We start from the raw sequence: 16,726 nt of genomic DNA, 5'->3' as shown, positions 1-16,726 counted from the left end.
AAGCAAAGTTCCGAGTTTGCCTAAAGTCTGTCTGGACTGATTTAGTAGGAATTGCAGCCCAGTGATCCTTGATCTGGGAAGAAAATACACACCTTATTTCCGGATGGGAAGGCTAACTCTAGACGAAACGAAATTCATCCGTCAGCTTTGCCGCTCCCCGACGCTAGATGCCGACACAGACGTATTTTTTGAAACTAGCCAACCAGGATCCGAACCCCTCTGGATCTTCCTTTGAGCCTTCGCTGGAAAAGACATAACGCGCTGCGGTGGAGAGGATCTCACGAGAGTGGAGGAAAGTCTCGCGATTTTTCCTTCTTTTTTTTTTTTTTTTTTTCTTAGCAACTGATAACAGGCCAGTTGCTCCGAGTAGAAGCCGTGGCTCTCTTCCAAGTAGAAGTGGCCAGGCCTCAGGTTGGAGTGAAACCCCAGTCCTAGGCTGGGGTTCTTTCCATATAGACGAGACGGATTCAGAGGGGCTACAGGTAATTCGTGCTCTTTCTCCTTCCCAAAAGGAATAGGAAGGACTTCCGTTCCCTCTTCCCAACCTCCTGCACCTTTTCCCCTCTTGACAAATATTCTCTCTCCTCTTCCTTCACGCCCTCGCCAATCTTTGTTTCCTTTACTCCCCGACAAACTTAAGTGGGATCCGACCTACAAGATGAGGGTGGGGTTAAGGGTGATGGCTTTCAGGATTATTGGATGGGACCAAGACAAGAGCCGAGTTTACCCTCGCTTTGCGGAACGGGCGCGCCCCGCGCCCCCCCCGCCCCAGGTAACCCGAGAGACAGAACTTTTTCTAGAAACTCCACAGCCTCCCCTGAGAAACGCCGGCAGCATTGGGACACTGACCGAACCCGAGGAGAGAGCCATTATCTACAGAGGGATTCTGTATTGCCCTCGCGTGCCTATCTTAGCAGCTTTGGGTACCTGCTGCAGACACTGGCTGTCGTTTCTCTCCTCGTTTCCCTGGTTCCCCAGGCAGCCTAAATAAGAGGTGCAGCAAAGTGACTTAACCGTGTGACCTGGGGCCAAGAAGCCTCAAGGAAAGTTTGAATGGGGCGTAAAGTGGAAGTGGAAGTGTTAGTCGCTCAGTCGTCTCCGACTCTTTGCGACCCTATGGACTGTAGCCCGCCTGACTTCTCTGTCCATGGGATTCTCCAGGCAAGAATACTGGAGTGGGTTGCCATGCCTTCCTCCAGGGGAGCTTCCCTACCCAGGCATCGAACCTGTGTCTCCTGCATTGGCAGGCAGATTCTTTATCGTCTAAGCCACTTGGGGAGTAAAGGTTTCAGGTAAAACTGATGTCTTGGGTAAGGAAGAGGAACCATTGCTGGTTTGGAATCTACCTCTCCAGAGAATGCTTAATGTCCCGTGATAAAAACTATGTAGTCATACTTCCTTTTGCTTAGACCAAGATTGTTGAAAACCAGACGTATGATGAGCGTCTAGAGATTAACGACTCTGAAGAGGTTGCAAGTATTTATACTCCAACCACGAAACACAAAGGTAAGAGAGACATAAAGAGAAAAGAAGAGAAATTTTTTTTTGTAATTGTAAATCACTGGTTATTAAAAATAAACCAAAACTTGTAAAAAACTGATTCAGATTCATATTGGTGACTATTATTTACCAGGAACTAGGTCCCATCCTTCCACATAAAGTTTTTTCGATTGATCCTTGCAACAGTCCTGAGTGACAAATATTACTGACCCCATTGAGAGGTGGGACTACTGACACCCAGAGAGGTTGAATCGTTTTGTCTACGTGATAGAGTTGTCCTTTAAACCGAGACCTCTGACTATAAATCCAGCACTCCTTTTGCTTCACTAGTTACTGACTTTATTTCAACCATAAACTAAGGGCAGATTTTATGCTATTTGTGTAGTGGCAGATAATCAGTTAGTATTAATATAATGTCTAACCCAATGCCTTAAGCATAATAATACTTAGTAAGTATATCTTGAATTGACAGAGCCATGCTAGAATTCAGTTTCCTATCTTTCAGTTAGCTATTCTTATCAGTCCTGTTCCATAAAATGGTTAGCATAAAATATTATAAATGAAAATATCTGTCTTTAAAAATCATTTTAACAATAACCTAATGGGAAAACTTTTCTTCTAAGGAGTTCCTTGTTCCTCGCATCTTTCTAACAAGACTATGGCTGATAACAGCAGTGATGAGTATGAAGATGAAAATAACAAGGTGCAGTATAATCCACAACTTCTTGTGAAATTGCTGCTTTGTGTTTTTTGTAGCTAATTTAAAGTGACACCAGTTCAGTAGCAAACATTTCTTGAATACTTACCACTACTGGTTAGGTGTCTTTAAGCTCATGGAGAACAGTCAACGGCCAAGAGCCTTAAGACTGTGATTCTCCTTCGGGAATAGAGGTTATTGTTATAGCTGACTTTTTGGCAAGAAATTTCATATAACACAGTCCAGGGTTTCTGAAACTTTTATGGTCACGTTAATCAACTGGGGTACTTACTAAAAAAAAAAAAAAAAAAAAATTTACCAGTCCCCCCCAGCACTACCTAATTGGATTCTTGAAGATAAAAACCTGAAAATGTAAATATATTTGAGCAAGCACTGCAAATAATTCTTATGATAAAGCAAGTTTGAAATGACTGGTCCTGGCTTTTGTTCATTGTCAATACTTGTGATACTGCCAGTATTTTGTGAAAGAGATTTTAATTTTGAAGTCTTAAGGCCCAGATGTTACTTGTTATTTTATGAACCAAGAGAATCACCATTTCTGAAAGAGAGATGAGAAAATGCCTACAGCTCTAGAGGGACAGGGCCTTAAATTTGCACAGGCGCACTGCCTAATAGCCCTTGTGGTTAGCCTTAGCACATTGTCCAATGCCTGTGCTTTAATTATCCTCCAAGAATAGGAGTTTTGAGGACTCAAGTGAAGGAATATATATTCGAAGTAATGCAGAAAGCTTCAGTGAGAGAGATGGATTTCATAGGAAGTCTAAAATGTAATGTTTTGAGATAGCTCTGCTTTGTGACTATGTGCTGTTTGACATCTCACCTACAAAGTAATTTTTTGGCCTTTTGTCTGGTATATAAAGTCTTCTGCCTTAGGTCAGAGATTTTGCAAAGCACTACTTTGAAGAAGCAGACAAAGGTGAACAATTTTCCTAAATTGACCTCCTAATTTTGTGTATTCATCCTGAGTTTTTCATCTTCACATGATATAGTCAATATTAAAGGCTCATTTATCTTTCCAATTTAATATGCACCCAGAATCAGCAAAAAGGATCCACTTTTGAATAATCTTTAAGCTGACAATATTCTTAAAAAGCTTCCCTTGCCAGACTGCTTCCCATGTGACTCAAGAATAATCTGGGCAGATTTTGAATTAGTAAAGAACACTGTGGGATATCCTTACCAACTGTATACCAGTAAGACAATTTCTGCAACTGTCATCTATACCATATGTTACATATTAGTTAAAATACATTTTTGTTGATGTATAATAAATCTGTGTTATGCTTAGAGGAAAATGTAACCAAAAGTTTTTTTTTTTTTAAGATTTCCTATAACATGTCACAGTTTTATATGTCGGAAGCCACTTTAAAAGAATCGTTAAATAATTTTTAAAACTAGAACCAAATATCTCTTAACCTCAGTATAAGCCATATGGAAACTGAGCTTGAAAACCCATTTTTAAAGGGGGCCAGTTGGCCACCTTTCAGATCCTAAGTGAAGGCATACCACAGGCTCCATGCCCTAGAGGCAAAGACAGGGACCCCCATCTCAGCTGCCCTGGCAAGCCCAAGCACCACCAGACCCCTTCTCATGGGCTTGAGGGCATGGGATGGTACTTTGAGAACCAGAAGCTCAGAAAGGTAGGTCAAAATGCCAAGAACAGAAGAGTCTCTTATCTTGAGATACCAGTTCAGTTCAGTTCAGTCGCTCAGTCGTGTCTGACTCTTTGTGACCCCATGGATTGCAGCACACCAGGCTTCCCTGTCCATCACCAACTCCCAAAGCTTGCTCAAACTCATGTCCATCGAGTCAGTGATGCCATACAACCATCTCATCCTCTGTTGTCCCCTTCTCCGCCTTCAGTCTTTCCCAGCATCAGGGTCTTTTCCACTGAGTCAGATCTTCACATCAGGTGGCCAACGTATTTGAGTTTCAGCTTCAGCATCAGTCCTTCCAATGAATATTCAGGATGATTTCCTTTAGGACTGAATGGTTTGATCTCCTTGTAGTCCAAGGGACTCTTCAAGAGTCTTTTCCAACACCACAGTTCAAAAGCATCAATTCTTTGGCACTTGGCTTTCTTTATAGTCCAACTGTCACATCGATACATGACTATCTTGAGATATAAAGTACAGTTATTTTATGTAACTTGGGGGGGAAGGAAGGGAGACCATGAGTAGGTCAGATACCCATTGGATGCAAAGGAAAACCCACAGTCTCTGGAACTGCTGGTCAGAATCCAGGCACAGGGTTGAGTACGATTTTTCCTTAGTTATAAGCAGCTTCCCCTGGGCAGTCTTGCAAATTAAATACTAGATTTCCTCCCTGTGATCTTTGTGAGTATTAAGATCCCCTAAAATGTGTCTTCCCCACTTCATCTTCCCCCTGTTTCCTCCCAAAATAACTATTTAGAGGTGCTTTCTTCTTCAGAAGTCCCTCAGTTTTAGAGTTGAAGCTGACTGGATAAAGTTTATGCAGAGTTCTCAGGATCTCCTAAGTGAGAGGTAAAAGAGATATGTACTGAATAAAGTATACCCAAGCCACACACAGATGATTAGACTATGGTTATAGAAAGTGGGGACTCAGTAGCTAAGAAGGAGTGAGGAAGGTTCTCAGGGCCCTTCTGGGGAGGGCTTCCTTTTCTTTCCAGTGAATTGGTGCCAAGTGGGAGGGTTCTCATTAGAGCGCTAAATGAGAACTGGGCAAAAGTACACTGGTGGTGGTGGTTTAGTCACCCAGTCGTGTCTGACTCTTGTGACCCCATGGACTGTAGCCCACCAGGCTCCTCTGTCAATGGGATTTTCCGGGCAAGAATACTGGAGCGGGTTGCAATTCCCTTCTCCCCAGTTTCTCCTAACCGGGAGCTTTCTATGCCTACCCTGCTTTGTCTCAGGAGAAGAAGAAGACCTCGCAGCTGACGCCTCAGCGGGGCTTCAGTGAGAACGATGATGATGACGATGATGACTCATCTGAAACTGATTCTGATGATGATGATGAAGAGCATGGGGCCCCTTTGGAAGGGTAAGGAGAGCACCCTCGCAAAGGAGGAAACTCTTCCTTCAAAACACTGGACAGGAGGATGTCAGTGAGAAGTGAACTTCTAGCAGCTCTTTTGATCTTCTCTATTTAGGGTTATCAGATGCTCAGAAACCCAACATAATGAGTTTTCCTTCTTTTCTGGCTCCACTGCCTGAGTCCTGTGATATCACTGTGATGTCACTTGCACTGTTTGAAACATCTTGTGGGCTCAGGCATTTCATGAGGATTTGCTGAGTCAATTTATCTGATGGTCTCTGACTTCAGGGAGTTTACATTTTAGGGAAGAGAAGATAAATTTATAAATATAAATTTATATTATAAATAGTATATTAAATATATATAAGAAGATAAAATCATACATCACAGCAGTTTTATTTAGTGAGGAAAACATCCACGTGCAGGAGCATTTCTGTTTTAGGCTCAGATCCTTTTAAAAGGACAAGTAGAGAATAGGGGCGCTATTCTCCCATGTTGAAGCAAAATGTTCCTGGATGATGCTTCAGTAAAAATTCTCACCCTGTTCCAGCCCTGGTGCTAGATTAATCATGACCCACCCTGGTAGGTTTTAATCAAAGTGAATTCTAAGGCCCATTCATTTAAAATACAATTACTAGTTAAATAAATGATGGTGTAGCCAAATCAGTAGAATTCTTCCTAGCCATTAAGAAGTATGAGCCAACACTCTTATGTGGTGGTAAAGAACAATCTTCAAGGGACATTGTTACATTTTAAAAAGGTATAGAAGTCTTTGTGTTGTGTTCGCATGCGTATCAAACAGATACTATATAAGCTATCTCTAGGCTACACTAGGAACTCATAATACTGATTACTCTTGGGAGGGGAGCATAACTTTCCACTGTATACATTTTGTACCTTTTATTTCCTATCATGTGCATGCATCACTTATTCAATGAAGTAGTTTAATAAAAATAAAAATAGTTACATTTTAATTATCCACATGCAGGTAGACACTAAGTAAATTAGGCAAGTGTTTAATAGCAGCCTGACTTTTCATGCTTCACAGTTGACCTCATGATCCTGCTTCCATAAATTATAATCTGGGGAAAGGTAAACTTTAACTAATCTGCTGCTGCTGCTGTGCTGCTGCTAAGTCGCTTCAGTCGTGTCCGACTCTGTGCGACCCCATAGACGGCAGCCCATCAGGCTCCGCCGTCCCTGGGATTCTCCAGGCAAGAACACTGGAGTGGTTGCCATTTCCTTCTCCAGTGCGTGAAAGTGAAAAGGCAAAGTGAAGTCGCTTAGTCGTGTCTGACTCTTCGCGACCCCATGGACTAAAGCCTAACAGGCTCCTCTGTCCTTGGGATTTTCCAGGCAAGAGTACTGGAGTGGGGTGCCATTGCCTTCTCCTTTAAGTAATCTATTTAGTTTTTTTCTTAAGCAACTCTCCCCAGAAGAACCTTAAATCACTTTCCAAGTCACTTATATACTTTGTCAACTCATTGTTGTTTAGTCACTCATTCATGTCCAACTCTTTTGTGACCCCACGGACTCCAGGCTCCTCTGTCCATAGGATTTTCCAGGAAAGAACACTGGGGTGGGCTGCTGTTTCCTTCCCCAGGGGATCTTCTCGACCCAGGGATCGAACCTGCGTTGGCGGGCGGATTCTTTCCCATTGAGCCATCTGGGAAGCCCTATCAATTCATTACATTTTACTTATAGTCATTAATTTACACTCTACTATTTTTTTTAACTGTATACATTTCATGTATTAATGCAAATACCTTTCAATAACTGCAGTGTTCAGCTTGACTTATCTCTCAAGTGTTAGACATTTTATTTGTTTCCAATTTTTTACTTTTATAAATAACACTGAAAAACATCTTTGTAAAAACTCCCTTTTTTCTTGGGACAAACTGTTTTCATGTCAGAAATTAAGATCTCATTCTATCTTTTCTCTTTATCCCCTTCATTTAAAAAGAAAAAAGGAAAACAATTTCTGCTACACTCTAAAATTTTTCAAAATTATGTTTTGGATTTCCTGTAACTGTTTTTCTTCATTGTCAGAGATAACTGAGAGCTAATTATAATCAGTTTTAAAGTTGCCTTGCAAGCTGCTCAGAAGAGGCACATGTGGGTGGAGCAAAAACTAGGTTTAGAGTCACATGCTCTGTGGCTGAACCAAGACTCAGCAACCCCCACCTTTCTCTGGCCACCTTGAGCCGTGTTTTCCTTCCCCCAGGGCGTATGATCCTGCAGACTATGAGCATTTGCCAGTTTCTGCTGAGGTTAAGGAGCTCTTCCAGTATATCAGCAGGTGAGTACCAGGACCTCCCACCATAACCCCTAGCCCTGCCTTGCCCTTGCCTTCCTCTTATCTGAAACATGACCATTCCCCTTAGGTTTTTTTCATTCTGAATAATAAGTAAGTTTCACTGACGGTCTCCACCTTCTCATGGCAATATCTCCTAGGTATACACCACAGTTGATTGACCTGGACCACAAACTGAAGCCTTTCATTCCTGATTTCATCCCAGCTGTTGGGGATATTGATGCATTCTTAAAGGTCAGAACGTCCTAAAAATGACTCCTTAGGTGTTTCTTCTAACCCTTCTATTACTCTAACAAACAGTTAAACTAATTTCCTTGACTAGCAATAACTACCTTAGTATATATTCTTCATTTCACTGGAATTCTTAACTTGCTTTCAGCTTGAAATTATATTCACTGCTAATAGGTAAATAATTGATAATCTCATTATGTGTTAAAAATTTGTCATATATTTGCCTCCTAATTATCCATAACTTCAGCTTTATATTTAAGGTCATGTATTTTTTTCTAGATAGTATTTTAGTACAGCATGATATATAGGCATACTTTTTAATACTAGTAATAGTAATGAACCAGAAAAGTTCTTCCTTAGCTTATTGAAAACAAGTGTGCCTTTTCATGTTCTTACCTTTCTCCTTACCAGGTTCCACGTCCTGATGGAAAGCCTGACAACCTTGGCCTATTGGTATTGGATGAGCCTTCAACAAAGCAGTCAGACCCTACAGTGCTCTCACTGTGGTTAACAGAGAATTCCAAACAGCACAACATCACAGTAAGCTACTGTCCTAGCACAGGCCCCAGCTCAAGGGGGCTGAGAGTAGAAGCCTTGCTAATATTTGAACATTTGAATATTTGAATATTTCGACTTACTCCCTGTTAAAAGAGATGGCTATGATTTCAGCCAGCCCTAATTTTTAGATAACAGTTGTATTAAAATATAATGTAATTACTGTGAATTCACCTTTTTAAATTGTACAGTTCAGTGATTTTTAGTATATTCACAGAGCTAATACAACCATCACCATTATTTAAGAACATTTTCATATTCCAAAAAGAAACCCCTTGCTAATTCCCTTGGTGGTTAGAGCTCAGCAGTGCTGTGGGCCCAGTTCAATCCCTGATCAGAGAACTAAGATACTATAAGCTACTCAGTGCAGCCAAAACACAGAAACAAAAAGAAACCCTATACCCATTAGTAGTCACTCCTCTCCTCATTCCCCCTGCTCCTAAACCCTGGTCACTACTTCATTCCCTTTTTTATGGCTGAATAATGTTCCATTGTATGGATATATCACACTTTATCTATGCATTTACCAGTTAATCCCACTTCTATTATGCTTCTATGAACATGTACATGTTTTTGCAGGGACATATATTGTTATTTGTCTTGGGTATAGGTAGAAGTAGGGTTACTGGGCCATATGGAAACTATTTAATATTTTGAAGAACTGCCAAACTCTTTTCCAAAGTGGTTGAATCAATTTATAGTCCCATCAGCAATGAATGAGAGTTCCAATTTCTCCATATCCTCACCAACACTTGGTATTGTCTGTCTTTTTTATTCTAGCCATCCTACTAGGTTGAAATGGTCTCTTATTGTGATCATTCCTGTCCTGTTGACTTGCCCCTTTCCCCTGGCTCCAGAAGACTTTATCAGGGTTTTCTATAACCTTCATTTGGCTGCTGGCAAGCTTCCCTTTTCATCAGTTACCTCGAATATGAAATAGCAGCATATGAGGAGCTTCTCTGTGAAGACAAGGGATCTACTTCATTGCCATCAGCCTGGCTTTCCTGTTGTTTTTCTAGCAACATATGAAAGTAAAGAGCCTGGAAGATGCAGAAAAGAATCCCAAAGCCATTGACACATGGATTGAGAGCATCTCTGAGTTACACCGTTCCAAGCCCCCTGCAACTGTGCACTATACCAGGTAAGAAATAGCACATTCTTCACCATAGTAACTCATGGTAATCTTCACCACCTAGGAAGTCATTGCTTCTGAGGAGGAGGTGCCAAGATTGGGACATATTTGAAATATATCAACCTTAGGACCTATGGATCCTGGCTGCTACTGGCTAAGATTGCAGATGTAGATTATGGTTTACCTGGTATTTTTACTTAGCCAGCTTCTCCAAACCCTAGGTCTTGGGTAAGTTTGGCCTACCCAGTCTGTGTTCTCTTGAAATCCTAATGTGCCCAGGTTGAGAACCTCCCTTCAGCCTAGAATATCATGATGCAACGATTGCTGATACCAGCCCATGTTTTCTGTTCACATTTGCCGCTATAATTCTAGGCCTATGCCCGATATTGACACACTGATGCAGGAGTGGTCTCCAGAGTTTGAAGAACTTTTGGGAAAGGTGAGTGGAAGGTAGCAGGAGCTTAGAAAGTGTGGCATTCATTCTAGGGACCACAGTTTCTCTCTTCTTGTATTACTATTATCATTAACTTTTAAATTTATGTATAATGTAAAATCAGAAACAAACACGTTAAGTGTTGATTAATTTTCACCAACCAAATACCTTTGTGTAACCAACATATCAGATAAAAAAACCCAGAACATTGTTGGCACCCTGGAAGCCCCCTCAGGCTTCTATCTCCCAGCGTAACTACCATCCTGACTTCTAACAGCACAGATTAGGTTTGCCTGTTTTGTATTTTATCTAAATCTAATCATGTTCCTTTGTGTCTTGTTTATTTGCTCATTTGTATTGTTCATCCATGTAGAGATTTATCCATATTGTTTCTTAGATTGTGGTTATACACTTGTTCTAATTATGGCATTCCATTGTTTAAATATAGGACAATCTATTTATCCATTCTATGATAGCCATTTGTGTCATTTCCAGATTTGAGTTATTATAAATTACTCTGTAATATTATTATACTATTGCTTTGAACACATAACTTTTGGTGAATGTATGTACCTAAAGTATTACCACTGTAGACTTACCCTTTCCACAGAGGAATATGTCCTGTTTTGAGTAGCTGATGTCCCATTCCTAATGATCCTAAATTTTTAAAAAGTGCCCAGGAATATATTTCATAAGAAATTGTCAAGACCTTTTTGAAAGCAAATTATACAACTTGAATGGAGGGCAGGCACAAGCTCGCAGTGAATGAGGAGTCAAGCCACGTTCCTGGAAGGTGCCGTCACTTCTCCCTGGGGCACCATGGCAGTGGAATGCCATTGCAGTTCGGATTTTAACAGCATTATTTTTTAGAAATAGAAATTTTTGTAACAAAGGTTATCTGAGAGAGTCAACTTTCAAGTCTAATTAAAATTTCAGGGAAAAAATGATGGAGGATTTGCCCTGTCAGACATTAGAAAATTATAGAGCTATAGTAAATAATAATGTTCTGGTTAGGAACAGAGCTAGATCAGCAGCACATAGACAACCCAGAAAAAAACCACGTAAATGTGGAAATTTGCTATATAAGAAAGATGGTCATTTTACTTTTTCTTTGGCCATGCCTCACAGCATGCAAGATCTTAGTTCCCCCACCAGGGATCAAACCCACACCCCCTGCAGTGGAAACAGAATTTTAAGCACTGGACCATCAAGGATGCCCAAGAAAGATGGTTAAATGATTACAGGTAGAATGGGTTGTGATGAGATTACTGACCAGTCACTTGAGAACAATAGATCTATGCCTCAACCATATGCATGCTGCTGCCGCTGCTTAGTTGCTTCAGTCATGTCGGACTCTGTGAGACCTTATGGACTGTAGCCTGCCAGGCTCCTCTGTATGTGGGGATTCTCCAGGCAAGAGTACTGGAGTGGCTTGCCATGCTCTCCTCCAGGGGATCTTCCCAACCCAGGGATTGAACCTGAGTCTCCTGCATTACAGGCAGATTCTTTACCATTGAGCCACCAGGAAAGCCCCAACCATATGCATACATGAATTCCAAATGAGTTAAACATATAAGGTAAAAATAAAGCTATTACAAGTACCATTTTTTTTTATATAGGAGAAATATTCAGTTGTCCAAACGGTTTGTTCCGGTTTTCCTGTCTGATGTTATGGGAAAACCCAAACAAATCTTTTGGCCAACCCAATACTTACTACTGTTGGGATGGTGAGGTATTTCTTTGCATAATAAGAATCTTAAAAGTCATGTGGAATATGTGACAGTTTAGACTCAAACACAAGTAAAAAATTCTAACAGTTACCATAAACAAAGTTTAAAATATGATGGACTGGGAATTCCCTGGCGGTCCAGTGGTTCGGGCTTCGCACTTTCACTGCCAAAGGCCAGGTTCAATCCCTGTTCCAGGAACTAAGCTCCTGAGTGGCATGGCTGAAAAAACAAGTGATGGACCAAGAAGTTACTTATATATGTATGTGACAACATTACTATCCAAGCAAAGAGCTTTTGCATGTGTGCTAAGAGATCGAACCTGTGTCTCCTGAGGCTTCTGCATCGCAGGCAGATTCTTTACCACTGAGCCACCAAGGAAGCCCAAAGAGCTCTTACATATCAAGAAACTGGAGCAAAGATGATAACAGTTCCTTCCTGGTCATGGTATTTAAAACTGCTACCCATGTTCCCCAAGCTCTTTACCTGCTTTTTCTCCATAATACTTACCTTCTGACATATTATATACCTTATTTTTGTCTTTTGTTTCTCCCTACTAAAATGTAAGCTAATGAAGACAGTTTTTTGGGGGTATATGTTTATTGAGAAATTACTGTAAAAAAGCAAAGAATTTGAAAACAGTCTCTTTTATCATAGCATTTTAAAGCGGTAGCTGAGGAAAAAATGTCTGACCAGGGAACTGAATAGACAGATTGTGGTACAGCCAGTCAGTGAAACACTCACATGATGAATTATTTGGCCTTATTTTGCTCTGATACAGAGAAGTATCAGTTATATGTTGGAAAAAGGAAGTTGCAAAAGCTGATTTTTATAAAATTACACCCTGATTTTTATAAAAAGAGAACAAAAAGTTTTTAAGATGCTAATGGTTTTTAAACTTACAGTATGAACTGGTTTTGATCTGGACGTATCATCTGAGATATCATGTCACTTTTTCTGTTCCTGTGGTGTCTAAGGACCATTAGGCCTTGTAACTCCAAGTAATTATAAATACTTGGCCATAACCTGGGTCCAGTTTCTTCTTCACAAATACGGGAAGACTGCATGGCAGTGTATTTTACTTATAAAATATTTTAGCCCTATTATATCTTCCGCTATTTCAGTGGTTAATGAGTATGACCAATTCCATTTTATTGATCAGGAAAAAAAAAATTGTATTATTGCTCAGGCTGCCGTAACACAGTACCACAGACTGGGTGGCTTACGCAAAAGAAATTTATTTTTTCACACTACTGGAAGTTGGACATCAAACTGTCCACAGAGCTGATTTCTTCCAGAGCCTTTCTCCTTGACTGTCTCTTCCCTGTGTCTTCATGTGGTCTTTCCTCTCTGTGTGTCTGTGTCCTAATTTCCTCCTATAAGGATTCCTGTCACTCTGGAGTAGGGTTCTCCTAATGACCTCATGTTAACTTATCTCTTTTATGACAATATCTCCAAATACACCACCTGACACACTTGGGGTCAAGACTTTAGCATATTAATTTGAGGAGGACACAGTTCAGCCCATCACACCCCTTATGCTCGGAGCTGTTTTCCTTCAGAGGAAGAGAATGATGCTAGGACCACTGAAATTTCAGCCTTTTGATTTGGGTCTGTCCCATGCCTCTCCTAGGTGAGCCTGCCCACAGCAGAGATTGATTGCAGCCTGGCAGAGTACATTGATATGATCTGTGGTAAGCCCTCCTATCCCTTTCTTGGCCCCGTCTTTGGATAAATTCACTGTGGGCTGTTGAAAAGGCTTTTTTACTCTGAGTTACAGCCTTTTCTTTAAGCCAATTACGCTGTTTGGCAGCACTTGAGGGCGGTGTTTGGGTTTTTGTGACTACCTGGGTATTTAACCCCTAGAGTTACAGTAACACATTCCATCTGGGAAGGGACTGGCCACCTAAACAGAAATGCCCCATATTCTCAGATTTTTGTTTGTTTCTGCTCATGGGAGTTCTTGATTTCAGCCATCCTAGACATCCCTGTCTACAAGAGTCGAATTCAGTCCCTCCATCTGCTCTTTTCCCTCTACTCGGAATTCAAGAACTCACAGGTAAGACCAGCACTAGAGATTGACTTCAGCTGTAGTGCCTGCTGCCGCCACTGTCCTCAATCTGTTGTGACTCTGCCTGTGACAGTGGAGGAGGTCTCTGCCTGGAGTTATCATTACCCTCCCCATAATGGAGGGAACTGTGAAGCAGGCAGGGGTGGGGCTGGTAAAGGAAGGGGAAATAGAACCCATGTGGGCCTTAGGGTAGGTGAGGATCTATAGTGGACACTCAATCTTACAGAACAAAGTGGCCTAATGAATGGAAGCAGGAAGCATGGAAAAAAGGGGGGTCATGTTTGAAGGAGGTAAGGCATATTTCTAGCTATTTTTCAAAGACAACACCAAGGAATTGTTTTAGAAGTAGAATTGGGAGAAAAATGGAGCTTAAAGAGTTGTAAAGAAGTTGTGTGTGTGCTAAGTTGCTTTAGTTGTGTCTAGCTCTTTGTGACCCCATGGACTGTAGCCCACCAGGCTCCTTTGTCCATGGGGTTCTCCAGGCAAGAATACTAGATGGGTTGCTACGCCCTCCTCCAGGGGATCTTCCCAACCCAGGGATCAAACCCCTGTCTTTCACATCTCCTGCATTGGCAGGCAGGTTCTTTACCACTAGAGTCCCCTGGGAAGCCCTATGATGAGGTTAGTTCTTGATAAAGTGTCATAACTAGCATATCCCCAAATCCTCCATATTCCCTCTCCTCTCTCCTCACAGCATTTTAAAGCTCTAGCTGAAGGCAAGACAGCATTCACCCCTCCATCCAACTCCAACTCCCAGGCTGGAGATGCCGAGACGTTAACCTTCAGCTGAGACACCTCCCATGTGGCTGTCTCACGGCTCCGCCAGCTCCTCTGCCCCAGCTGAGGAGGGGTCACTGTCAGCCTCCTGGCAGCCTTGTCTGCCTCACACCTTGACTCGGGCACGGCGTTCATCCTACTACCGTTTCTGCCAGAGAGCACTGCTCGTGGTCATTAAATGGCTAATGCCTGTTTCAGAGCTCCTTCACACGGGAAGTATGCATTGACACCACTGTGGGGATTTGAGCTAGAAGCACTGGAATTCCTGGGATCCCAGGATGCTCAGGATGGGAGGAAGGCTGAAAAGATGTTCTTTTTGAGATAGCAATAGGATTATTTTCTTTCATAATAAAGTCAATTGGCAAAGGTTTTACAAATAAAATGCTCTTATCTTTCAGGTTATCCTGCTGTCCTTTAATACAGAAGAGAGAAGGCAGACTGATCGTAGGCAGAGATGAGAAACTCGGCCTAGAGGCATTCAGTGACTTGCAGTTTAAGCAAATCAACCTTCAGAAATAAAATCAAACCCCAGTCCTTCAAGGTTGGCAATAGAGGGGAAACATTTTTCTCCCGGAACCTATTTTTTCTGGGAGTCTCCCACCAGGTAGTGCTGCCTGTCTGTCTGGCCCCAGACTGTCCAGCTGTGGTCTCAGGGAGCCTAGCTACTGCAGCCACCCAGGTGAAAGAGGATGGGGTCTTGGATTAGGGTGGCAGTGGTAGAGGTGGACAGATTGGGGAAATTTTCTGAAGGCTAAATTCTACTCAGGGAGACAGATTCTAACAAAGGGTGTTAAGTATGGGCAGCTCGTTACAAAAGTGAAGAAACAAAAGGGAGAATGGAGGGTGCTAAAGGAACAAGGGTTAGGCATGCACTGTGGGGGCTGGAAACAGAAGAGTTGCCGCTGGGGTCAGGACTGCCAAGCAGGCCCACAGCCCCTCTTACCAGGAGACAGCCACCCTCCTCTCTCCCACCCCTCCTGCTTTGCCAAGTGCCTCCCACTGGCAGAAATTAACAGCTGGCAAGGGAATCTGGAAAACTGGGCAGCATGGAGTACAGAAGGGAGGGTGTCGGGTAAGAAAACAGAGAGATAACCAGCAGAGGTGGAACCAACAGAACTTGGTGATAGAGTAGATGTGGGGGATAGAAGAGAAGAAATCAAGGATGACTTGCAAGTTTTTGGGCTTGAGCAGCTGGGTGGATAATGGACATGAGAATACTAAGCAACTCTGAGGATAGGAATAAGGGGCCACATTTAAAATAAGAGGATAAAATAGAGGAATGAGTGGTGAGGCTCTCAGCCCTCTTCCAGGCTTATCCCTCCAAAGCAGAATATTGGAAGGGTCCCGAGCGGCCTAAGAGAAAAGACCTAAAGATATTGATGGGGTAATCTAAGCAAATGTCTCGGTCCCCCTACCTACCCATCAACTTGTATTCAGCTTTGGGTACCTCCTTCTTGTGTGTATGTATGTGTCTGTGTGTATACACATAGGCATACTTGTAGCTCTCATTCTTAACTATGAATGTACAGTCACTAAGCATTTGAAGAAAGCCAGAAAAAGAGAGACTAAAATACAGCAAAGAAAATCAGAGAACTAAACTTTTTTTTTTAACTATTATATTCATAGAGAAGCAGTTCTCAAATTTGGTTGCATGTTAGAATCAACTGGAGATCTTCTAAAGATAAGTTTCCTCTCCCAGACAATACACCAGACTGATAAAAATCACAACCTCTGGAGGTAGGATATAAGAATCTATTTTTTAAGCTCCTCAGATTATTTCAATATGCAGACAAATTTGAGAACCACTATCAAAGAGAGATGAGAAAATACCACATCCATGAAATAAAAGCAGGAGACTTATAAAAGAAACATAAATACAGCCAAGAAGATACAACAGTTATAAACATTTACACACCTAATAACAGACTTCAAGAATATATGAGGCGAAGCTGACAGCTGAAGGGAGAAAGTTTTACAATAATAGCAAGACACTCTCAATAAGGGATAGAAGACCCAGACTGAAAATAAGTAAGGAAAGAGCCTGAACTGCACAATAAACCAACTAGTTCTAATAGACATAAACAGAACTCTAGCCAACAGCAGAGAATACACTGAAGTGCACATGGGACATGTTCCAGGATAGAACATATGTCAGGGCACAAATTAAGTCTCAACAGATTTTAAAAGGTAGATAGCATACAAAGTACTTTCTCAGACCACCATGAAGAGCAGTTAGAAATCAATAACATAAGG

The 16,726-nt window shown here is 41.6% G+C and overlaps 1 protein-coding gene across 1 annotated transcript; it reads left to right on the top strand.

Annotated features, from left to right (window-relative positions):
- The first annotated feature begins 201 nt into the window (after positions 1 to 201).
- IFT46 (intraflagellar transport 46) lies at positions 202 to 14,875 on the top strand. Its single transcript, XM_040258193.1, has 12 exons — positions 202 to 482; positions 1,410 to 1,506; positions 2,124 to 2,203; positions 5,112 to 5,239; positions 7,458 to 7,532; positions 7,688 to 7,781; positions 8,190 to 8,318; positions 9,353 to 9,474; positions 9,838 to 9,904; positions 13,259 to 13,319; positions 13,599 to 13,684; positions 14,391 to 14,875. Exons 3-12 carry the CDS (start codon positions 2,159 to 2,161, stop codon positions 14,484 to 14,486), a joined length of 903 nt encoding a protein of 300 aa, XP_040114127.1. The 5' UTR covers positions 202 to 482; positions 1,410 to 1,506; positions 2,124 to 2,158; the 3' UTR covers positions 14,487 to 14,875.
- The last annotated feature ends 1,851 nt before the right edge of the window (positions 14,876 to 16,726 follow it).

The sequence above is a fragment of the Oryx dammah genome, unplaced genomic scaffold, assembly GCF_014754425.2.
Source record: "Oryx dammah isolate SB20612 unplaced genomic scaffold, SCBI_Odam_1.1 HiC_scaffold_17, whole genome shotgun sequence".
NCBI classification, from domain to species: Eukaryota; Metazoa; Chordata; class Mammalia; order Artiodactyla; family Bovidae; genus Oryx; species Oryx dammah.
Note: the sequence above shows the minus strand (reverse complement) of the source record. Positions and strands in the feature narration are given on the sequence as shown.